This window comes from Gastrolobium bilobum, unplaced genomic scaffold, assembly GCF_033153095.1.
Source record: "Gastrolobium bilobum isolate Gb01-03AN ecotype WA unplaced genomic scaffold, APGP_CSIRO_Gbil_v1 utg4186, whole genome shotgun sequence".
Classification (NCBI taxonomy): domain Eukaryota; kingdom Viridiplantae; phylum Streptophyta; class Magnoliopsida; order Fabales; family Fabaceae; genus Gastrolobium; species Gastrolobium bilobum.
This window is the reverse complement of record NW_026896061.1, coordinates 110490-135303: the sequence shown is the minus strand read 5'-3', so window position 1 is coordinate 135303 and position 24814 is coordinate 110490. Positions and strand designations below refer to the sequence as shown.

Genomic DNA, 24814 nt, shown 5'->3' with positions numbered 1-24814 from the left:
GGGTACATTCCTAACCTTTGTTCTTGAGTTTTCATGTAAAAGATCAAGTCTTGGCATGTTAAATGAAGATATTAATTAACCAACATGAACACATGCTTAAATGTGTCTAAAAATGCGTGCTTGGACGTCTGGAAGTGTTAAAAATAGAACCTTGGAGGTTTATCTTCGCGAAAATGCAAAACTGCATTCTGTTGCGAAATATCCGGATATTCGTTTGGTGATATCCAGATATGGATATCAGGATATTGGGTCTGGGAATATCTGGATATTGATATCCGGATATTGGGTTTGTAAATATCTGGATATTGATATCCGGACACTGGGTCTGTGAATATCTGAATATTGATATTCAGATATTGGGTCTGTGAATATCCGGATATTGATATCCGGATATGTCCCCGAGAAATATCAGGATATTCTGGAAAAAATCATGTTTTGAGCTATTTTACCCAAACAGAAGCGTGGGTTGGGTTTCTGGACCCTTAATTGATTATTATAAACCTCTGGAATAATTTAATTAAGTTAGGACCAATAATATTGAATGTTGTATTGAAGTGTTTGATAATATAACCTGAGGAACTAGGTTGATTGAGCGGGTTATTGGCCATCAGCTTATTGTGGACTATCCCTAGAGGGGATGCATCCGAAGAGGTTGCCTCTAAGGAGTTTGTTGGGATGCTCAGTTGATGTGTGATCCATTGAGTGATCCTTGTATACGAGGTGCACAAGAGGCTGGTATGCCTAATTTTTCTTTGGCCGATAATCTATGTCATGGGCTTTCCTTTGGGGATTGGATCCTAAAAGTGTTGACTCTTGGAAGTCCCATGAGGGCACCAATTTGAGTTTGACTCATCGGGTGGCCCGGGTGCACGAGTTGCATAGATCAATCAATTTTAGTTGCCTCACGGTATGATAATGCATTAAGAGACTTGAAATATGAGTTTATACTCTACAACCACCAAGTGGGTGGGACGAGTAAAATATACTAAGAGTGATATGCCAAAGCTGGGCATGAAAGGTAAGATGTCGCACGCCATTACCTAATTGTGATGGTGCTTTGTTTGACAATGTGAAATTCACTTTAAGGAATTTAAGTGTGTAACACTTGGACTTTGTGGCAAGGCCACGCACGATCTTGTATATGTGAGGCAAGTGCATGTACAATTAGTTTTGTGGGATGAGTGGTCGTCTCCATGACTCTAGGTTAATATGTAAATTATTGATCTGCTTCATATGTAGTTGGCATGTTAACACCATGGATAGTGCTAAGCATGAAATCAGTACGATAAATTATGGTAATGTATCAATGTTATTTCACCTTTAATTGACTTTCGATTTTGCAGATGCTATGGAGATTGAGGTATACTGTTGCATAGAGTATTTGATTTATTATGTTATTGGAATTGAAAATTTTGCAGGTGTATGTGAACTAAGGTACGCTACTATGTGAATTAGTATATTAACTAACATGTATTGATTGAAATGAACATGGTTATGATTTCGTACGGTGAAAGGAATATGATTTTATTTTGAGAGTAATGACTTATAGAAATTGTAAGTCGAGATGAGGTTAGAGTCATGGAATAGAACCTAAACTCACCCAAGTCATTGTTAGGAATAGAGTATGTGGGGTCATGTCACCTCTATTGATAGAGTGACTGGTGATCCCAGAGAATCGAATGGCGATTTTGATGTTACATAAATGATGTTATTGAGAAGTTTCGAGATCTGTCAGTGACCTCTTTATTTGGGGGTACACTTCTCGAGATGGAAACGGTAACAGTAGAGAATGAGCTGATGGAAAGGATTAAATAGGCGCAAGTGCAAAAAGAGTGCTTGAATTATGTGAAGAACCAAGACGATGTGTCTTGGAATGAGGACAGATTGTAGACGTTCTAGAAGCGGGTTGTAATACCTAGAGGTCCTTTGACTGAGGAGGTGATGACAGAGGCTCATAAGGGCCAATTCACTGTCCATCCTGGTGCTACAAAGATGTACCAGGACTTGAAGATAAATTCTGGTGGCCGGACATAAAGAAGGACATAGCGGTCTATGTGTCCAAATGTTTGATTTGTCAGAAGGTGAAGATTGAACACCAGAAACTGTCTTGTAGACTTCAACCTCTTGAGATACCGCAGTGGAAATGGGAGAGCATTTCCATGGACTTCGTGATGGGACTGCCTAAGACTTAGGCTGGTTGTGACTCTATCTGGGTCATTATGGATAGATTGACTAAGTCTGCCCATTTCCTTCCGGTAAAGGTGAGCTTCACTACTGAGCAGTTGCCAGACTATATATTCACGAGATCGTGAGGCTTCACGAGGTGCCCAAGAGTATCATCAGTGATAGGGACCCGAAGTTCACATCTCGGTTTTGGGAGGCACTGCAGGGAGCTTTTGGTACTCAGTTGAGATTGAGTATAGCCTATCACCCTCAGACTGACGGACAGACTGAGCGGACCATCCAGACCTTGGAGGACATATTAAGGGCTTGCACATTGGAGCAGGGCTCAGCATGTGATAGGTACCTGCCATTGGTTGAGTTTTCGTACTACAACAGTTTTCATGCTAGCCTAGGCATGGCACCCTATGAGGCGTTGTATAGTAGGAGGTGTCAGACTCCTACCTGTTGGTCTGAGGTTGAAGATAAGGAGTTATTTGGCTTGGACTTTGTTCAAGATACCACCCAACAGATCTAGATGATCAGAGAGAAGTTGAAGCAAGTGCAGAATCGCCAGAAAAGTTATTATGAGTTCAAGCATCGACCACTGGAGTTCAGTGAGTGAGCACGTGTTTGTGAGACTTTAACTTGTCACCGGCATTGGCCGGGCCCTCGGAGTGAGGAAGCTTAGCTCGAGATTCATAGGGCCATACCAAATACTTGGTAGGGTAGGGCCTGTTGCCTACCGGCTTGCCTTGCCTCTGAACTTGGCAAACATCCACAACGTGTTTCACGTGTCTCAGCTTCGGAGGTATATAGCGGATCCGTCGCACGTGGTACAACCTGATGACGTGGAGGTTCGGGATAACTTAAAGACTCCCGTCGGACCACTCAAGATCTTTGATTGTGGCGAGAAGAAGCTTCGTAGCAAAGTCATTCCCATGGTCAAAGTGCAATGGGAAGGAAGAACTGCTGAGGAGTGTACGTGGGAGCAAGAGGACGAGCTTCTCCCGCAATACCCCGAGTTTCGGGACAGGTATATTTCTAATTTTGAGGACAACGTTCTTAAAAGGTGGGGTGAATGTAAGAACCTGCACAGTTAATTTAGGAATTTAATTAATAAAATGTGAATTTAGGAAATAATTTCATAATTAACCTTGAATAATTATGAGAGGGATTAAATAATTATAGTAAGTAATTAATAATGTTCAAAGTCGCTTTTCTGACGAAAAGTGCAGATATCGGTTCTGCTTCACGGTATAATTGCATACCGGTGAAGTATCCCGAAAAATTATAATAAGTTCATGAATATTCCTATAATAATATCTAGGTCAGGTATTAGGGCTGGCAATACGGGCTGGCCCGCCCCGGCCCGCCATTGGCCCGCCAAAAATGGGCCGGGCCAGCCCGCCCCGTTTTGATAAAATGGGCCAGACTTAGCAACCCGCCCCGTTTTATGAACGGGCTGGCGGGTTGCGGGCTAGCCCGCCCAAAATAAAAAAACTCATAAAATTAAAAATTAAAAATAAAAAATCTGCATAAAAAACACAAAAAACTACATAAATAATAGGAATCAACGTTGCTTAAATTTGATTCTACAAGCTAGTCCAAAAAATAAAATACAAATATTAATTCACAAAACTAGTTATCAAGTTTAACTACAATACACACAAATGTCCATTCAAATTGAAAAAAAAAAAAGCACAAACTACTTTTTGATTCATTGCTTTGAAGAAGCTCCAACAAAACATTAACTGCCATCGTCATCATTTATCAATCTTCTCATCAATCTTCTCATCAATCTTCTCATCAGAGGCACCTTCATCTATATAAATAATAATTGAAAAAAAAAATTAATTTTACAGACAAGTATGGTTCAATATAAAATGAATTCAAATTAAATAAATTACCAGTCCTAGAAAAACCATTCTGCCAATTACGGGTACAAAGCAAAGCTTCAACACATTCAGGTAAGAGACTGCTTCTGTATTTATTAAGAATCCGTGACCCAATGCTGAATGCAGATTCAGATGCAACAGTGGTAATAGGAATGCTTAATAAGTCACGAGCCATTAGTGATAAATTTGGAAGACGTTTAGCTCTCCCCTTCCACCATTGTAATATATCAAATGTATCATCATCAAACTCTAAATTCTCCTCTCCCAGATAAACATCAAGTTGAGATTTTCCAATCTTTGCTGCATTGAAGGGTTGATTGTGCTTTTTCAATTCCTACCATATTTGACAAGTTAATTAAACACATAAAAATATAAGTTTTTAAAAAATACAATGTAAGTAAATAAATTATTATTTCAAATTAAAATAAACTTACTTGGAACATGATTTCTGAAAATCCCTTCTTCTCTATTGATATTGACCCACTTGAAGATGCACTTGTAACATCACAGAGACTTTGACTTAGAGCATTTGAAGAGGGAGGAACGTGACATGCATAATTGTCAAAGAGATTGTATGCATTTTTCTTTATTTCTTCTACTTTTGCTTCACTTGTCAATGGATTAACTTTGGAATAACAATAAGACAAAGCAGAAGTCTTCATCCGTGGGTCAAGAAGTGCTCCTAGTGCAAGCACAATACTATATTCCTCCCAATATTTGTCAAATTTTTCCATCATCCTTGCAGCCATGCTCTTTAAAATGTCATCTTCATCATGTAATGTGTTCTGGAGACTACATTGAATTTGCCAAACTTGCAAAAAGTATAAGTTGGCAGTAGGATAGGATGTGCCAGAAATCAACTCAGTAATATCATAAAATGGCTTCAAGAACCCCATAATTTTTTCTCCTCTATCCCATTCATCAAGTGTAGGACAATATTTATAATTTTTATCACTGAATTCAAGAATAGAAAACACACGTCGGTATATAAGAGCACTTTCAAGCATCAGATAAGTTGAATTCCATCTAGTAGGGACATCTAGGCATAAGCCTTTTGAAGTGTTAATTCCTCCCACTTGATCAATGCATTCTTTAAATGCTTTCATTCTGCCTTCCGAGCCCCTTAAATATTTGACACTTTCTCTAATTTTGCTCAAGGCATCACTAGAAACTTTCAACCCTTCTTGAACAATTAGATTCAAAATGTGAGCAGAACAACGAATATGAAAAAATTGTCCATCACATAACAACAATTTCTGCAAACCAAGCTGACTTTTCAAATTTCTCACCATATTGTCATTTGCAGATGCATTATCCAAAGTAATGGAAAATAACTTCTTCTCTATTCCCCAATCCTTCAATAAATCAAAAACTTTTTGACATAATTCAAAACCAGTGTGAGGAGGAGGCATATGACAAAAGTTAAGAATCTTGCTATTTAAATTCCAATTCCTATCAACGAAGTGAGCTGTTAAACATATGTAACCCTCTGTATTACAAGCTGTCCACAAATCAGAAGTTAAGCAAATCCTAGTTGGAATGCTAGCCATTATGTCTTTAAGGTTCTCCTTCTCTCTCATGTAAATCTTTAAGACATCGCTCTTAGCAGTATTTCTTGTAATTGGAATTGCATTAGGATTTAAGTAACTTACCCACATCCTAATCCTTTCATACTCAACGAAATTGAAAGGCAAATCATGCTCAATAATTGCAAGAGCACACATCTCACGTGATACCATTTGATCTATTTTTTGACTTTTCAATTTACCTTGCATATCTATCATCATTTGACCCACATCTTCAAATTTAATATTCTTGCACTTTAGAATGTGACGTTTCAGATGCGACGTTCCATAATTTTTCCCACCAACTTTGTATTCTTGATTACAACCAATACATTTTGCCCTCTCAATTCCATCATCCGCTACTCCTATCTTGGTAAAAAACTTCCAACAATCTGAAGTTTCTGTTTTTGCCTTCTTCTTTGTGGATTCAACAACAGATTGAATTTCTTGATTATCACAACTTTCCACATCAATAGGTTCATTAACCTCCATTTACAATCAACTATAAAAAACAATGAGAATATATTTCATTAAAAAGGACAACAATCAGGGTCCAATTTTTACTAAGCTGCATAGGCACTAAAAATATGGAACCATAACAGCCGGGTAGCAGGGCAACTAGATTCCTAAACCCTACTTACTCATGAACATAACAATGGAAATCCTTGGAAGATAAAACTCCATGAAGACAAAATGCTAAATATTGAATGGAAGTTTACTTGCCTTCTTCTGTTGATTGGTTTTTCAATAATGGAGCCCTTGGTGGAACTTTCACGGACACTGTAATGTGGGTTTTTTGCCCCTTCAATGGACCTTCCACTCTGAAGATAAGACCTGCCCAGAAACCAAATCTTCAATATGCCCACAGGATTGTGAATTATGTATAAAGTACAGTCCAACCCATAAGGAATTTTTCAAATAACTCAACCAATTAATTCTGGCACTAAACATGATAATTTGGATTCACATGTCTTGTTTGCTTTTGATTGAATGAAAGCAGGTAAACATCAATGGAACAGTGTTAATTAATAAGGAAAAGTTATTGCCATAGGAAGACTTTGCTTAGAAAACAATCCAAACTTCATGTCAGCATTTGAAAACATGATTAGCACTAATTCTTTTCTTATCATGCATGGATTGTATTTATTGTCTTAATATAGACGCACTAACGCACAAACAGTATGTGATGAGTTGACTCTTATGAACAGAGGTTAAACTATTCTTTCACTAATTAGATTTCTCACCCTCTTAAGCACCGTCATCAGCAGTTTGTTCGAACTTTCATTTCAGAAGGTTTCTTTGCACATCCAAGCATAACTAAATAGCTGCCAAGTGTATTGTGTATACATTTGTATATATGTACCTTAACTACATGGGGATACCCTCTGAAAGTGTGTTTCTACCTCAACAACCGACTGGTACACTTTCATAGCAAACTGAATTTTGCTTATTACTAGGAAAAGTCATAAACCTCAACCACCATTGCATGAGAAAATTGATAAATGTTTTTACTTGGTATAGGTACAACTATTAATGGGTGATTTCAAAAACAAGTTATGCAGTTGGTTGGCTAGTTATAATTGTAAAATTTCATGTCTTCTTTCTTTTTTGAGATTATGAAATAAGTAATACTAATCACATAAAAAAATAAAATAAAAAATTGAAACTGAGCTTGCAGTGTCTTCTATGTTCCTTTATTTAGATAGGTTGCAAGAAAACTTTAACAAAAGTGGGTCAGAATCAACTCAGAGAGAAAGTAGAGTGGCATGTTGGTTGGGTTAGTTAGTTTAAAGGTCGATGCTACTTTTCAACCTCCTTTTGTTAGGACACAAAAAGTAGCTAAATGGCGGAGCAAAGATCAAAAGTATAAAATAAAGGTAAATCGTACAAATCACGCTTAACTGGAATCACTTTTTACAACTAGGAAAAGTTTTAAAATCCCAATCTCATTTATAGGACACTGGCTGAATTAAATAGACTTAGGAGAGATTGGGGAAAACAACACCTGAAATTATAGGGAGGCCTTAGGAGGAGTTTTATTCAATATAACATATGAAGAATGGCTACTCTGCCATCATTCCTAATATATACTTGTGCCTTGCTGGTCACCAATGTCTTTGTGGAGAGGTACTATCTTGCTATGCCAATAATTGAGAGAAAATGATGACATCTCTTATCTTATTGGTCTTTTTGGTTATTTGATTAATTTATAGGTAGAAAGTGCCACAAAATGTTTAAGAATATGAACAAAGAGATATCAACATCATGATCCAATAGACTCTCAATCACGCAGGTTATAAATTATTCCATTTAAGATTAGGTAGAAAGTGCAAATTTGGAACGCAATATTGGTCAGAACTCAGAACCTAGATTGAACTGAGAATCAAAGAAGTAAATCAAATCAAAGTTTCACAAAATCTAATGCACAAATTGACTTACCTAAGTACCAGTATTATCAATTAAACACAATTCCATGACACCCATAGCTACAGAATTAATTGGTTGAGTTATTTGAAAAAATAAAAAATAAAAAATGAAAAGAAAATTTCATGGACAGATCAAATTGGAGCGTAATCATTTATTTTGACTGAGTTATTTACTTGTTATTTGTGTCCAGATTGAGCATCACTAGACATAACAGATTCAAGCAAAAGGACCAAAACAAAAAAGATTACAGGACTTACAATCCAAAATAATTTGATCTGACAGGCACCACAGAGGAACGAAGATGAATGGTGGTGAGATCGAAGGCAGGAACGAAGACCGGGGAGGAACGGCGGCGAGGAACGGCGGCGAGGAACGGCGGCGAGAAATAGAAGGGGTGGATCTGAAGGGAGAAATAGAAGCCAGGATCTCAACTCTCAAGGGGTGGAACGGCGCAATTGCTGGTGTAAAATTAGGGCAAACAAGTGCAATGTAAATTTTGTAATTTTATTTTTTGTGTATTAAAAAAAATAAAAAAATTCGAATATTAAAAAAATGAACCCGTCGGGCCAACCCGGCCCGAATCATGATCAACCCGTTTTGTTCCTTTTGTAAACGGGGCGGGCTACCTTGGGTTGGTGGGTTGAGACTCATAACCCAACCCGCCAATATCAGTGGGTTAAACGGGCTGGCCCGACGGGCTCGGCCCATATTGCCAGCCCTATCAGGTATACCAAGTTTCGAGTCAAAATAATGAGAACTGGCGTCAGGACTGATACTAGCTATGTAAAAGCGCGTACCGGTAAAGTGCTACAAAAATTATAATAAAAATATGATAATTCCTAGAAAAATGGCTAGGTTCAGAAAATTAAGTTTGAGATTAAAATGATTAGCGAAACTATTAATGCTAATACCGACGTGTTAATTTAATGAGCCTATATGAACTAAATGTGCACTAAACCCTAGGCTGCTTCCACTATTCCTACGTGACCTTCAGCTGCTGCTTGTGAGTCTCTACACCTTGCCAATACACACTCCTCTTCATCAACACCCATTCACACCATTTTCTTCTTCCTTGAGTTGATCAAACCTTGATTCAACTTGAAAGTAATCATCTTGAGACAGAAAAGTCTCTTCTTGGAACCCTTTTTGCTGCTGTCTTGGAAGGGTGAGTGTGATTCTTGTGAGTTTTAGAGATGGAGCCAACATCAAGCTTGCTTGGACGCTCTTTATGGTGAGAGGAGTGATTTGGGTCACTCCATTTTCATGTACAGAGCTTGGTGGGAGTAAAGAATGGGTTTTCCAACATCACAGGCCCATTATTTTATGTTTGCAAGGCTTTGGGGTACATTCCAAACCTTTGTTCTTGAGTTTTCATGTAAAAGATCAAGTCTTAGCATGTTAAATGAAGATATTAATTAACCAACATGAACACCTGCTTAAATGTGTCTAAAAATGCGTGCTTGGACGTCTGGAAGTGTTAAAAATGGAACCTTGAAGGTTTACCTTTGCGAAAATGCAAAATTGTATTCTGCCGTGAAATATCCGGATATTTGTTTGGTGATATACGGATATGGATAGCCGGATATTGGGTATGGGAATATCTGGATATTGATATCCGGATATTGGGTCTGTGAATATCTGGATATTGATATCTAGATATTGGGTATGTGATATCCGGATATTGGGTTTGTGAATATCCAGATATGTCCCCGAGAAATATCTGGATATTCCGAGAAAAATAATGTTTTGAGCTATTTTTCCCAAACAAAAGTGTGGGTTAGGTTTTTGGACCCTTAATTGATTATTATGAACCTCTGGAATAATTTAATTAAGTCAGGACCAATAATATTGAAGGCTTATGGCGTTGAGAGAAGCCTACAGTCATGAAACGTAAAAGGAAACGTTGTCGTTATGTCATGAACTTTTAGATTATGAATGTTGATATGATTGTTGGTCTAAACAGATTGTGATTGAGCTGTTTGTTGACCTTGGGCTAGTGTTGACCTTTGTCTTGGGATTTATTGCTTGCGAGGTAAGCTTTCGCGTCCTCAGTTTTGTCCATTGTTGGTTCCACCATACCTCATGGAGGGATGGTTTATATGCATGATGTGTTTTCATGAAATGATGATTTATTGAAATGCTATTGAACTATTAAGTACAATTGTCTTATGACATGTATGTGGTGTTCCACCTAGATGGTAAGCCTGAGTATGTAGCGTCATGCAAAATATGATTCTGTGGGTGAGGTACAAGTAGCGTCTTGTACTGTAGGTTGTAGACGTATGTAATTCTTGCATGTTTATTCTCTGGCCAGTAGGATTCTGACACACATGACATGATTATATACTGCATTGCACAGATTTTGGAACTTATATTATTATACTGCTTTTGAACTTATATTGCACATGTAAGTGAGCTTTGGGTGGAGAGATCCTTGAGGACCCCTTGTCTTACTGAGATTTCTTTTTAGAGATCTCACCCCACGTTTGGAGCACATTTTTCAAGTTCAGGTATCTCGGGGGTTGATACCTCGGGCGGCAGGAAGCCAGAGCTTAGTTGACTGATGTATGCATGCTTATACTGATATGCTTGGATGTTGATTATGTTTTTTTGTCGTTATGCTGCTATTTGAGTTATGACTATGTTGGGCTTTGTTGCCTTATTTGGTGGGCATGGGGATTGTCCATGCCACATTGATTATGCTTTGTTTATTTAGACTTATGTTGTATAATGAATCAGGATTTTGTCCGGACTACGTGTTGTGGTTCTGTGACTTTTTATATGAGGTTTTTCAGTTAGCTTTTATTGTAATGTACATAATGGAAATCTTTTGAAAATGAATTAAGTAATCAACTTGGTTAATAATAATGACGTTATAATTGAAAAGAAAAAGTTATCTTCCGCATTTAATTAGCTGTGCCATTACCATTTGTATGTTAATACACCGGGTGCACACAGGGTGTTACATTATGGGCCCTCCTTCACCATATTCAGGTGAACTGGAGGCACTACATATGCAAATTGATATGGAAGGCGGCCAAGTCAAGGAAGGCTGAATTTCCTTTTGCATTCCTGGTGCAGAAGATTTTGCACAGATTTGGTGTGCCTATAGCAACAGAGACGCTGAAGACAGTAACATATGGAATTCAATATTTGGTGAGCGTCTCTTGAAGCAGTGTAGGATCATGCAGAGCCGAGCGGGTGTGTGATACTGTAAGAGGGCACCTGAATCACCTGAGATCCCTCTCCACCACGATGCTGAGATGGAGGATGCACCTGCAGGTGATGTATTTTGGGTTAATGAATGCATTAAGGTTAATGTTTTACGTAACGTAATTTTAATGTTTGCTTTTTATGATGTTGATGCAGGCCTTGTTGATGATGACGATGATGATGGTGCTGCTGCTGTTGATGATGCACCTGCACGTCCCACCCGCATCCGGTGACCACCAGCTCCTCCATCTCTTGAGGGTGGATGGACAGCTCCTGAGGGGGGATGGACACTTGATCATGTCATGTCCTCTATGTATAGCCTGACATGTGGCCTTGACTCCTTGACCAGTGAGTTTAGGGGCTACTGACAGAGCACAAGCAAGTGGCGAACCCTGATCGACAACAGGGTGACACGCTTGGAGGCTGGATACAGACTGGGTGACCACACTAGTGAGGCGGCTGATGCTGCTGGTGAGGATGACGATGATGAGGATGAGGACGATGATGATGGGAGGAGACACAATCGGATTCTAGGCAGTAGGGTATGGAGGGTTGATTTTACTAGATGTATTTTGGGTTTGTTAGGCTGTACCTTGAAGTGGTGACATGGCTGGGGTACCCAGGCTTACAGCGCTCGTGTCTGCGTCAAAATTTTCGTCCACGTAAGTGTCTGACGAATCACCTTGTGGAATAGCACTTTCAAGTTCTTCCTCATCTTCGCTGTCCACACACTCCTCATCTTCATCCTCATCATCCTCATCCAATGTTATCTGGCTTAACACTTGAGCAGGTGCAGATGAACGTACAACTGTATCTTCTTGAACAGTACACTATGCAGTGGTTGTATGCACCGGTAAAGATGAAGATTGACCAGCATCAACTTCAACATATATCTCAATCAATTTTAATATTTTCCAGCCAACAAACGCTTCTGTTACGAACTCCACATCTTCATAATCATTGATATCGTTACCAATGTAGTATATTGTATCCATATCCGCTACAGTCTATAACCTGGCTATCATTCGGTGAATGGATTGGATGCCTTCTAACCCAAATTTTTGATGAATTTTCTCATTTAGTTCATTGCATGTAGTGCCCACTTTGATTTTCATCGTTTTTGTTTTTCCTTCAAATCGGACACCGTTGGGACCTTCAAAATTCATTCGATTGTAGTAAATAACTACAGGAAACATGTTTGGACTTGAACTCATATTTCACACAAAAATTGGGTCTAGGGTTTCAGTTTGGGTTTAGATTCAGATTTTTGCAAAAAAAAAATGGGAATATGGAGGTGTGATGCCAATGGGCTTTTTGACTATTATTTAATAATTAATTACCAAATTGACCTTGATTAGAAACTATTTCAAAAAATTAACCTCTCCAAAAAACATAACACCAATCTGCCCCTGTTTGACCGTTGACCAAGAAACCTACCCGGGTAGCCCCCTCTCTACCCGGGTATTTTTTGAAAATTTTACCCTACCCGGGTAGGGAGGAGGATACCCGGGTATATTTCATAAATCTGGAAAAATGCTTGAATTATTTACCCGGGTAGGGAGGCGGCTACCCAGGTAGTCAATGAAATATTCTCAGGACCCATAATTCAACTCAGACTTAAATGGGTTCTGCTAAAGTTTAAAACTTTGGGGGATGTTTGGAAAGTTTGAAGGAAAATGAGGAGGTTAGAAGTAGGGAGAGAATGCCATGGGAGAAGGATGAGAGTGTTGTTCCTCTGAGAATGAAAAAGGAAAAGGCTTTAACAGCTGCGGATTTGACTCTTGATAAGGTGTTGCTGACAAGGTTGAGGGATGAGGCTGCAACAATGAGAATTTGGGTCAAGGTTAAGAAAGCTGGTGTTACACAAGCTGTTGTGGATGAAATTAAACGGACTTGGAGGAAAAATGAACTTGCCATAGTTAAATTTGATATACCTTTATGCCTGAATATGGATAGAGCTCGAGAAATTGTTGAGGTTAGACTTGTCCCTATTGTTGTCCTTTTTAGTATTCTCATGAAGGGAGTATAGATTTCATTTTAACTGTTGCTTCTTGAAGTAGAATTTTGTTTTTCTTCCATGTTAGACATATACTCTAGTATTTTTTTGGCTACTTAAACATTTGTTATTGTTTAATAGAATTTCCAACTTTTAGAAACTAAGGATTCAAAGCACACTGATTTTGCTAGTATGTTTATGGATGTTGTTGAATATTGAAAATTGATACGAGCCTGTTTGACTAATTCCTGGTATCTAATATTTTATAGTGTCTTGTTACTGCTATATAAAGCAGATATACTGCTATATGTGTATTACTTGTATGAATCTTTTTATATTAATCAAAGCGCTTTGACTTGTTGATAATTGTTACTGTTACATGTTATATATGTTTCATTATATTATCCTTCCATGTTATTTGATGGCTACATTGGTGTCCATTTCCTGTTAAGAAATCTACCCGGGTAGCCGCCTCCCTACCCGGGTAAATAATTCAAGTATTTTCCCAGATGTATGAAATATACCCGGGTATCTCCCTCCCTACCTGGGTAGGAAAAAATTTTCAAAAAATACCCGGGTAGAGAGGGTGCTACCCGGGTAGGTTTCTTGGTCAACGGTCAAACAAGGGCAGATTGGTGTTATGTTTTTTGGAGAGGTTAATTTTTTGAAATAGTTTCCAATCAAAGTCAATTTGGTAATTAATTATTAAATAAGGGCTACAGTGGTAAAAATCTGATGCCAATGTCCTCCCAAGATTACGCTTTTTGAGATGATGGGATGAAATACATGTATGATGCTTCAGAATAGAGGAGCTGAGGAAGAGAGATTTTGGGGAAAAAAAACTTACAACTCGTAACAATGGCCGAAACCCATTGATATTGGGGTTTCTGGCTGACAAATACCATGGTACCCCCTGCCTACCCGGGTAAATAACTGCGCGTACCCGAGTATCCCCTTCCTTACCTGGGTAAATATTCAACATGTGTATGAACAGATGAATTTTGCGAAATATACCCGGGTAAGGATGGGGATACCCGGGTATCATAATGGTCAACGGTCAAACAGGGGCAGATTAGTGTTTAGTTTGTTTAAAAGGTTAAATTTTTGCAATAGTTTATAATCAAGGTCAATTTAGTAATTAATTATTAAATAAGGGCTAGTGGTCAAAAAGCCCGAAGCTAAGTCCAAGATCACATCAGAAAATATATTTAGGATTGTGAACAATATGTAAAGGTGTATACTAGATAGCATTGCATGAGCTCAAGTCATTCATATCTTTGCATAATCATAAAGTTCTTGAAAATCCTGGTTTAATAATTCAAAATAACATCAAAAGGTTTTTAACATGATCTAAGGACACAAACAGCCTTGCCAACGTATATACACATGTTCACACTCTTGAAAATCCATTTGAACTTGAAAAAATGCATCTTGAACACTAAGCATTGAAAAATGACAAATTGAATGGTTTAATATGTCAAAATTGGTTTGGAAATGTAACACCCCGTGTATACCCGGTTTGTTAACATGTCATCGTATTAAGCCACGCTTAATTAAAAATGCGGAATATTCTTTTTCTTTTCAAATATGACATCATTATCATTACCAAGTTGAATTACTAAATTCATTTCCAAAACATTGCCTGTATGTAAATGCAAAAGACAGATATCTATACTGAATAACCTCATATCATAAATAAGATCATTAACTGAGTCTCTAGTCACGACACTACAACACGTAAGCCAGACAACCCTGATAGTTTATACAACTCAAATCTAAACAACGATACATAATCGAATGTGGCATGGACAATTCCCATGCTGACCAAATAAGGCAACAAGGCTCAACAAAGTCTCAATTCAATAACATAACATGAAACTAAAAGCATAATAGCAACAGGCATAATCCAGCATCCAACATAAGCAGCAAAACAACATATAAATCAGCTAAGCTCCGGCCTCCTACCGCTAGATGTCTCAACCTCCGCATTACCTGAACCTGAAATATGTGCCCCAAACATGGGGCGAGATCTCTAAACAAAAATCTCAGTAAGACAAGGGGTCCTCAAGGATCTTCCACCCCAAGCTCACTTACATGTGCAATATAAGTTCTAAAAGCAGTAATTCAATATCAGTTCCAAAATCAGTGCAATGCAGCAAATAATCATGTCATGTGTGTTATAACTAATCTACTACCCAGAGAAATACAGGAATACGTCTATTACCCACACTAGTGCAAGACGCCACTTGCACCCACCCATAGTGTCACCGTCTTGTATGACGTCACATACTCAGGATTAGCGTCTAAGTGGAACAACACATACATATTATAAGTCATTGCACATAAAGCTCAATATCATTTTCAATTATCAAAGCATGTAAACACATCATGCATATAAACCATCCCCCCATGGGGTATGGTGGAACCACACAATGGCTAAACCGAGGACACGAAAGCTTACCTTACAAGCTAGCTATCCAAGCCAAAAGTCCACACAAGCTCAAGTCTAAACACAGTAGAATCACAATCTGTTTTGGACCAGCAATCATATCAACAACCATAGCTCATAAGCATATACATAAAGACAACGCTTCTCTTTTACGTTTCATGTCTTAAGGCTTCTCACAAAGCCACAAGCCCTTAATCACTCGATTCTGACTTAGATACGTTATTACAGAAGTCCCACTTCATCAATCTAGGGTCCACAAACCCATAACACCATTCTGTATGAACAGTACCATTACTGTTCACGCAAACCCAGAATATCCGGATATATGTCGGGGCCATATTCGGATATCAATATTCGGATATCATATCCGGATATGCATATCCGGATATCTACAGAGCCCATATCCGGATACCAATATCCGGATATTTCGCGACAGAATGCAGTTTCTGCATTTCGCGAGATATCACTTCCAAGGTTCCATTTTTAACACTTCTAAACGTTAAAGCATGCATCTTTAAACCCCTCTAGGTCAGTTATCACATTGGTTACTTATTTATCTCATTAAACATGCCAAGACTCCACTTTTACTCATTAAACTCATGATCAAAGTGATGGTGAAACTTACCCAAGCTAAAACCAGAGCAACAATGGCTCTTGGAGCTCTCACAACAGCTCCTCAAGTCTTACTTCACAAGGCAAACGAAAATGGCACCCCAAAAGTTGGTCCTTTGCACCCAAAGATGGCTCTTTGAAGCTCAAAGAGTGATCACCCAAGGCTCTCACAACACTACTACAAAGTCAGCACCTAGACTCCACCAAAACAATAACTAGAACTCAGAAATGGTGGTTCTTTTCCCCACACAATGCAAGCTCACACAAGGCCAAGGTATTTTGTGAAGAAACTATGAGCAAAGGTGCTCACTTTGGCTCACCAAGTGGAGAAGAAGGGGTGGCAAGGTGGCTGGAGATGTTTCTGAAAAATGGAGGCACGTAGGGTTGTGATTCCAGACCTAGGATCATGTGCCTCTTAATATTTATAGCCGGTTTAAACTTAATCACACAGTATTAGCACTAATAGCTACGCTTAGTATTTTAATCCCAAACTTAGGATTCTGAACCTACTCATTTTTCTAAGATTTTTCATATTTTTATTTTATTTTTCGCAGCACCTTTCTGGTACGCGCTTTTCCATAGCCAGTATCAGTTCTGACACCAGTTCTCATTATTTTAACTTGAAACTTGTTATACAAGTCCTATATATTATTCTAGTGACATATACACGCTTTTCATAATTTTCCAGGATACTTCATCAGTACGCATTTATACCGAGTAGCAGAACCGGTATCTGCACTTTTCGTCAGAAAAGCGACTTTCAGCATTATTAATCACTTACCATATTTATTTAAGCCATATCATAATTATTAGGGTCAATTATAGAATTATTTTCTAATTCTCATATTTATTTAATTAATTTCCTAAATTAACGGTGCAGGTTCTTATAGGAAAGATATTTACATGACTTAAATACATAGAAATAGTTTCCATACCCAATTACATATGACCAAAATGATAGAAGCCATTTTGTATGGAAAGAACTCAAGATTTCGTGTGAAAGAGCTGCTGCCATGAAATATTCGGATATTGGATTTTTAATATTCATATATCAATATCCGGATATAGCCCCGAAAAATATCCGGATATGTACAGTGTCCAACCGCTATAAACGACTAGTTTTTGTTGGAAATGTCATTATATATACTTGTAGCTACAGTAATCAATGTTAGACAAATATAGATCAATTTTTGAACCATTATTATTCCTTCTAACTAATTATTGCTCATTGATTACATACTTTGATAATCTTGAGCTCATCTTTGATTAAAAGCTATACATTTATTAGTTCTTCAACTTGTATAATTTGTACTTCGAGAGTACTTAGTCATTGTTAAACACATCCATTTGATTTCTTGAATTGAGAGGGGAGTGAACCCTTTATATTTGAGAGGATACCGAATTCCTAAGCAAATTTGGAGTGAAATGTAAAGGAATCCAAGAGCCTGAAGTCTTGAAAGATTATAGTGGTTTATCAAGAACCCTTGAAGCGTGATGGTTAGTGAAAAGGATTGATCAAGCAACTTCAGTCTGGACATAGGTCATGGTGATTCTGACTAAACCAGGATACATCTAGTTTGTAATTTCTGTAACCTTGAACTCTTTACTTTTGTCTTGAAATCGCATTTTTAGATTGTGGTTATTTATTTACTAGCTTGTATTTATTGATCAGACACTAGTACCTGCACTTAGAATTTTTCTCGTTAAATCATTTAATTGGAGAAATACTCTTCAAAATATCAAAGGAGAATTTTTAGATTGTTAAACAATGAAGTGTCCCTTCGTTTTCAGACGTAAACTAATCGGGCTCAATTGTGCCACAATAATTGTCCTTATACAGTGGAGGAGAAAGAGAAGTAAATTATAGAAAATTTTGTTGAAAAATTAATTAATTAAAAAAAATTATAAAAAAATATGGAAGTGTCTTATCGTTTTCAGATTTAACTATTATCTTCCCTTCATCCATTCTAATTCCTACAGTATTCAAAGAAATTTTTCAAAGGTTGAAATAAGTTAATTTGTCTTAATTGTTGAATTATTTTACAAAGTTTGCTATTTCACTATGTTGCATAATATACATACTATTTATTTAGTTTTATTTTATACTTTTTACTTATTACCATTCCATACGGAGATACGGTCATAGACTAGTATATATATACAGCTGAGTTTTGCAAACTAGGTATGGGAGGCCTGCTTCAGGCAAGGATGTGCATGGGTCGAACCGAATTGAATTTTTTGAAAAATTGAACCGAATTGGTTTAAATGGTTCGGTTCGATTCAAAAGTGGTTCGGTTCAAAAGTGGTTCGGTTAGGTTGGAAATTGTTCGGTTCGGTTCAGAACCAGTTCGGGTTGATCCTATTTTGAAAAGAAAAATAATTAAAAAATTTAAAAAATAAAGTTATAAAAATCAATTTGGTTCGGTTTGAAAACGGTTCGGTTCGGTTCGGTTCTTTAAAAATAGGTTCGGTTCTTTAAAAATCGGTTCAGTTCATTAACTGATTTTTAAAAGTCAATTATTTTAAGGACGATTCGATTCGGTTCGGTTCGGTTCATGATTCAGTTTAATTTTTTGGTTATTTTACGTACCTTGATTTCACGCCATACAGGCCTTGGTGAGGCGACACACAGCAGTGACTTGTTACCAACAACAAAGCCTTGGGGGCTGCTCCATTAATACCTCTTCAGTTACGTCTCCATTTAGAAACACATTATTGACGTCAACTTGATGAACAGGCCACTGTTTTTCTCATTAAAATGTGATGACACGTATATAAATCATTGACTACTTTAGTCATGAACTACAAATTGGCGAAGGAGCTGATATTTTCAATTTAATAAAAAATATAATTTTTTATTCAATTATATCTTATACTTCATTAATAAGTTTGACTATATTAACAACTACATAAATGTCAAGTCATCAATGACGTAACATGTACTTGAACGTAGAACTTTTTTATATCACAAGCTTCACACATTCGCTTCTCTAACTCTCTGAATATCAATTTAGCTATCACAGTTTCATTGCAAAATGCAAATGGCAGGGTATAGGTTTTTCGGCCTTTTGCTTTTGATGATAGCGATGTTGTTTCTTAGGTCGTCATCATCATCTCAAGCAATAGCAATGAAATTTGATGTTGATGGCAAAGATGAATGGGTGGTGAAACCTTCCGAAGATTACAATTATTGGGCTCAAAGAAACAAGTTTCATGTCAATGATATTCTCTGTGAGTCCAATATTAACTTAATATAATATTTATATTGATTTTATTTTATTCTTACATAAAAATAATGATACATAAAGAGTTATTATATTGTTATTTTATTTTGGATACATGCAGATTTCAAGTATAAGAAAGAAAATGATTCGATTCTTGTGGTGAAGAAGGATGACTACTATTCGTGTAACGTCAATAATCCCATGCATAAGATGGACGATGGGGATTCAACATTTCATCTCAACAAATTGGGTTATTTTTTCTTCATCAGTGGCAACGTTGACAGTTGCAAAAAGGGTCAAAAGCTGATCGTCCAAGTCATTGCCGTCAAAAACCGACTTCATCAGGCTGAGCCACCGTCCGAGTCACCAGAAAGTGCCCTGCCACCTCAACAAATTCACTCTTCCGATTTGGCTTCTTCCAAAGTTTATGTCTCAGCAAGGCTTCAAGGCTCAGTTGGTGTGGGTGAGTTTACGGTTTTTTTATTTTATTTTATTTTTTTATTATTAATTCTAATAATTTAAAAATAATATTACTAGATAAATACTAATAAAATTACGTAATATATAAATATTTATATATTAATGTTATTATTTAAATTAATAATTAGAGTTGAATTCCTTTATAAGACAAGTTATTACTGGTGGAATAATCCATTCAGATTAAAGATATGTTATAGTTATACAGTTTAAGGAAGCCTAGCCGGATTTCTGTGCTAATAGGTTTTGCTATTTAAATTGTGATCATATTTTTTTTTTTCATATTTTGGTTATGATATAAAAGTTGTTATATGTAATTCATGTTTTACAAAAATATATATTAAAATATTAGCTTGATACCACTAATCTTAATATTAATATTAAAGAAATTATATTAAAATATTGCCTCGAAGTCAGTTTTATTTATATAATCGAATATATAATTTAATTTTGTACTAGAAATATTGTAAGCGTGATGACGGAAATAAATTCAAGTTTATTATATTATTATAATAATATTTAAATTGATATTATTTTAAGTTTTATAACTTTATTCTCTCTCGTTATTAATGTTAGCATTCAATTATCTCTATATTTCCTTACTAAATTAGATTATTTTGTTTAAAATAAAATATTGTTACCATATATGTTCCTTTTGAAGTTATTGTTTTGAGAAAGAGAAGATTGAGTTTTAGCTCAAAAATAAAAAGTGGAGATTCCCTTTCTTTTTTGTTCCTTATTCTTATCAAACAGATAATATACAATGAATACAATATTTACATTTTTTTCTAATCCCACCTAAACTTTTTATGTGTCCAAAAAAAATGTTAACCATTATTTTTCTAAGAAAAATGGAGATTAGAATTTGAAGGTTGAATCTTCATCAAATTACTTGGAAATTTTATGTGTTGTTTTGGTTCTGGCTTCATTTAATAAAACTGAATTCATGATCTTTTAAGTTTTATTTTCAATGCAAAATTAACAAAAGTAATAAGGTGAAAAATGATATTTTGTGTTCTTACTTCTTAGTGTGCTTATTAAAAAGAAAAAGGAAAACACTGGCGCGCGTGTTGGGTAAGTAAAACTTAATTAGTAATGTTTACCAACAAAAAAAAAAACTTAATTAGTAACAATTTTTTTATATATGAATTTCCAATGTGATTTTTTATAAATTTTTGAAAGCGTAATTTTTGTGGATGTCAAGATCAATAAGACTTTTGTAGGTATATATTGGTAGTTAATTTAAAAATCTATCATATCAATGATATGCTGAAATTTTACAAAATAAAGCAAGGAACCATACGTATAAAATTGTAAACTTTGTTCTCATTGCATTTATAGGTGCAGCAACAGGTTTTGAGGATGAAACGTTGGTCTGCCTTGGGCCTTGCAATACAATTTTAAAATGCTACCAACAATGCATGAAAAAAAAGTATAAGGGGTCTTCCTGTCAGCCTCGAAAAGGGTTTGACTATACGTGCTGCTGCAATAAGGATTGAGATATATTGTACCCATAGTTATGAAACTAAAATAAAGCACATACCAAAACTATTCTTTGGTCATGATTGTAAAGTATATCACATAATAAAGCATAAATGGTTCTCTATTGATTCAAACACTTTATCTACGGTATAGGGATAGAAAAAGAGGAAACAACCCGAAGATTTTACATATTTTTTTATTATTATTAATGAGTCAAATTCTACGAGATGAAACATATAATATTGGGTCTCAAACTTTGTCTGATTGTGACGATAACAAATAAATGAAATTATTTTATTTAACAGAGTTATTCATATTTTTAAAAGTGTGTTGCAGGGTCTAACAAGTGATAATTTATATATAAAAAAAATACAATAATCAAAGAATGATTAAAAGTTAGAGTTTAAACTCTAAGAGTATAATGAAGTCACGAATTAAGACTGAAGAACAATTAAATAAATCCTGAATAATGCAGAGGGTTGATTAGATGAATTTTGTTATTACTTTGATTATGATACATAGTTCCGTAATCTAGTTTGTAAATTTATAAAAGGATTTCTCCAATTGAGATGTGGGTCTTTGTTATTTTTGTTGTGGTTGGGATTCAACACATTTTGACTCCTCCATGAAAAATGAGGGTGATCCCTAAAGCTTGGATTATAGGTGTTGCCTTAAGGATGGTAGCTTCCCTTTTGTGGATTTCCCACATTGTTGACTTGGTATGAAGCTGATGTAAAATTTGGTTCAGTGCGTGTTCTTTCTCCAGCGATTGTGTTACGGATTCAAGAATTTGTAAAGGATAAAAGAGAGAAACTAAAGAAACTAACACAAAAACTTCATTATTTAGATATCCTTCTTTGTACATCAAGCTCCCTTTTATATCAGACTACACACAAGTCTACCTACACACTACCCAGGCTTCTGAGTAACTAACTCCTAACGTAATAGGCTCAACCAACTCTCTAACAACCCTCCTTATTTCATGCCACAGCTCTAACTGTATTTCCTCTAGCATGTGACTTATGCAATTTCCAACTAATTACTTACAGAGACACATAACTCCATAATTGCGTTCACGTTCCGTAACATCACTCATCCCTTCAAAAGGGACCTTGTCCTCAAGGTCCAAAACAATGAAAACTCTCTCAGCCATACCCAACGGGCGAAGGTTGTAACACCCCATGTTAACCCGGTTTGTTAACATGTCATCGTATTAAGCCACGCTTAATTAAAATTGCGGAATATTTTTTTTTCTCAATCATGACGTCATTATCATTACCAAGTTGAATTACTTAATTCATTTTCAAAATATTGCCTATATGTAATTTGCAAAAGATAGCTAACTGAAATACCTCTATAGATAAAATAAGTGAGTGTATCTAAATAACGGAACTACAACACGTAGTCCAGACCATAATCCTGATTTATTAATACAACTCGAAACTAAAAAGGACATCGACAATCAATGTGGCATGGACAATCCTCATGCTCACCAACTAAGGCAACATGGCCCAACAGAGTCTCAAACCAAATAACATAACAATAATATAAAGCATGTCAGCATCTATAGCATATCATCATACACAACATATTTCTCAGCTAAGCTCCGGCCTCCTGCCGCTAGAGGTCTCAACCTCAGCATTACCTGAACCTGAAATGTGTGCCCCAAACGTGGGGTGAGATCTCTAAAAAGAAATCTTAGTAAGAGAAGGGGTCCTCAAGGACTCTTCCGCCCCAAGCTCACTTACAAGTATAACATAAGTTCAAAAGCAGTAATTTCAATGCATGTTCATGTTAAGGCATTTATATCATGACAGTATAATTTCTTGCTCAACGAGCTAAATACTACAACTCATTAATCATGTGATGTATGTAGATGCGGTTCGACTGGCCAGGGAACAAGATAGGGATTATGCACGTATGCGACCCATCTAAACATAAGAATCGTAGTCTTATGCCTTACACACCAGAGTCGCAGTCTGATTGTGTATGTAATCAACAGACATATTCACATATCTCAGGCATATATCAATGCATATAATATTTTCATAAAAACATACCATGCATATAAACCAACCTCCTTGGAGGTCGGTGGAACAAACAACAGATCAATCTGAGGACGCGAACGCTTACCTTGCAAGCTAGCTATCCAAAACAAGAGTCCACACAAGCTCAAAGTCCACAAACAGCAAGATCACAATCTGTTTGGACCAATAATCACATCAATATTCATACTCTACACGCACATGACATAAAGACAATGTCTTTCCTTTACGTTTCATGTCTTTAGGCTTCTCACAAAGCCACAAGCCCTTAATCACTTAGATTCTGACTTAGTTTAATTATTACAAAGGCTCAACTTAGCCAATCTAGGGTCCACAAACCCCAAACATCATTCTGTATGAATAGTGCAGCTACTGTTCTTCGAAAATTCAGAATATTTGGATATATGTCGGGGCCATATCCAGATATCCATATTCGAATATCACAAGATCCCATATTCGGATATCAATATCCGGATATCCATATCCGGATATCAATATCCGGATATCCATATCCGGATATTTCGTGACAGAATGCAGTTTTTGCATTTCGCGAGATATCACTTCAAAGGTTGGGTTTTTAAACCATTCCAATGTTAAAGCATGCATATTTATTCTGTTTTAAGTTCATATACAGATTACCTACTTGTTTAACTCATTAACATGCCAAGAATTCACCTTTACACCAAGAAAACTCATGATCAAGGTTGGGGAAGTTTACCCAAGGTTCAAAACTTAGAAAAGGTTTCTCTTGGAGCTCACCACACAATTGCAAGCTTATTTCTCCCAAGGCACACGAAAATGACAAGCAAGGAAGGTTCTTTTTCACCAAAGGTGGCTCCTTGAAGCTCAACAAACAAGGAACAAAGGCTTCCCAACACTCAAACCACCAAGTCAGCCCCCTACACCTCACACTCAGAAGCTGGAACTCAGAAAAGGGAAGTCTCACCCACTCACAAGACCACTTCACACTAATTCAAAGTGCAAAGGTGAAAGTTTAAAGGAAGAAAAGGTCTTTTTGCTCACAAAAATGGAGGAGAAGAGAAGGTGACAAGCTTGGGAGGCAACCAGCTTCAGAAAGGAGGCACAACATGCAATAAAATCTGACCTAGGGACATGTGCCCTCAAATTTATAGGGGTATCAATTTTAATCACACTGTATTAGCGCTAATAGCTAAGCTTAGCATTTTAATCCCAAACTTAGGATTTTGAACCTACTCATTTTTCTAAGATTTATCATATTTTTATTTTATTTTTCGCAGCACCTTT

The 24814-nt window shown here is 36.6% G+C and overlaps 1 protein-coding gene across 1 annotated transcript; it reads left to right on the top strand.

Moving 5' to 3' along the window:
- Positions 1-19361: 19361 nt before the first annotated feature.
- LOC133297551 (early nodulin-like protein 4) lies at positions 19362-21853 on the top strand. The gene is made up of 3 exons (XM_061496719.1): positions 19362-19551; positions 19666-20007; positions 21840-21853. Exons 1-3 carry the CDS (start codon positions 19362-19364, stop codon positions 21851-21853), a joined length of 546 nt encoding a protein of 181 aa, XP_061352703.1.
- Positions 21854-24814: the final 2961 nt, after the last annotated feature.

What these genes read in the sequence shown, in the direction of transcription:
- LOC133297551 (XM_061496719.1), top strand. Translation starts at nt 19,362, where the DNA reads ATGGCAGGGTATAGGTTTTTCGGCCTTTTGCTTTTGATGATAGCGATG. An exon ending in TCATGTCAATGATATTCTCT is followed by an intron (nt 19,552 to 19,665) that starts GTGAGTCCAATA and finishes GGATACATGCAG; the next exon opens with ATTTCAAGTATAAGAAAGAA.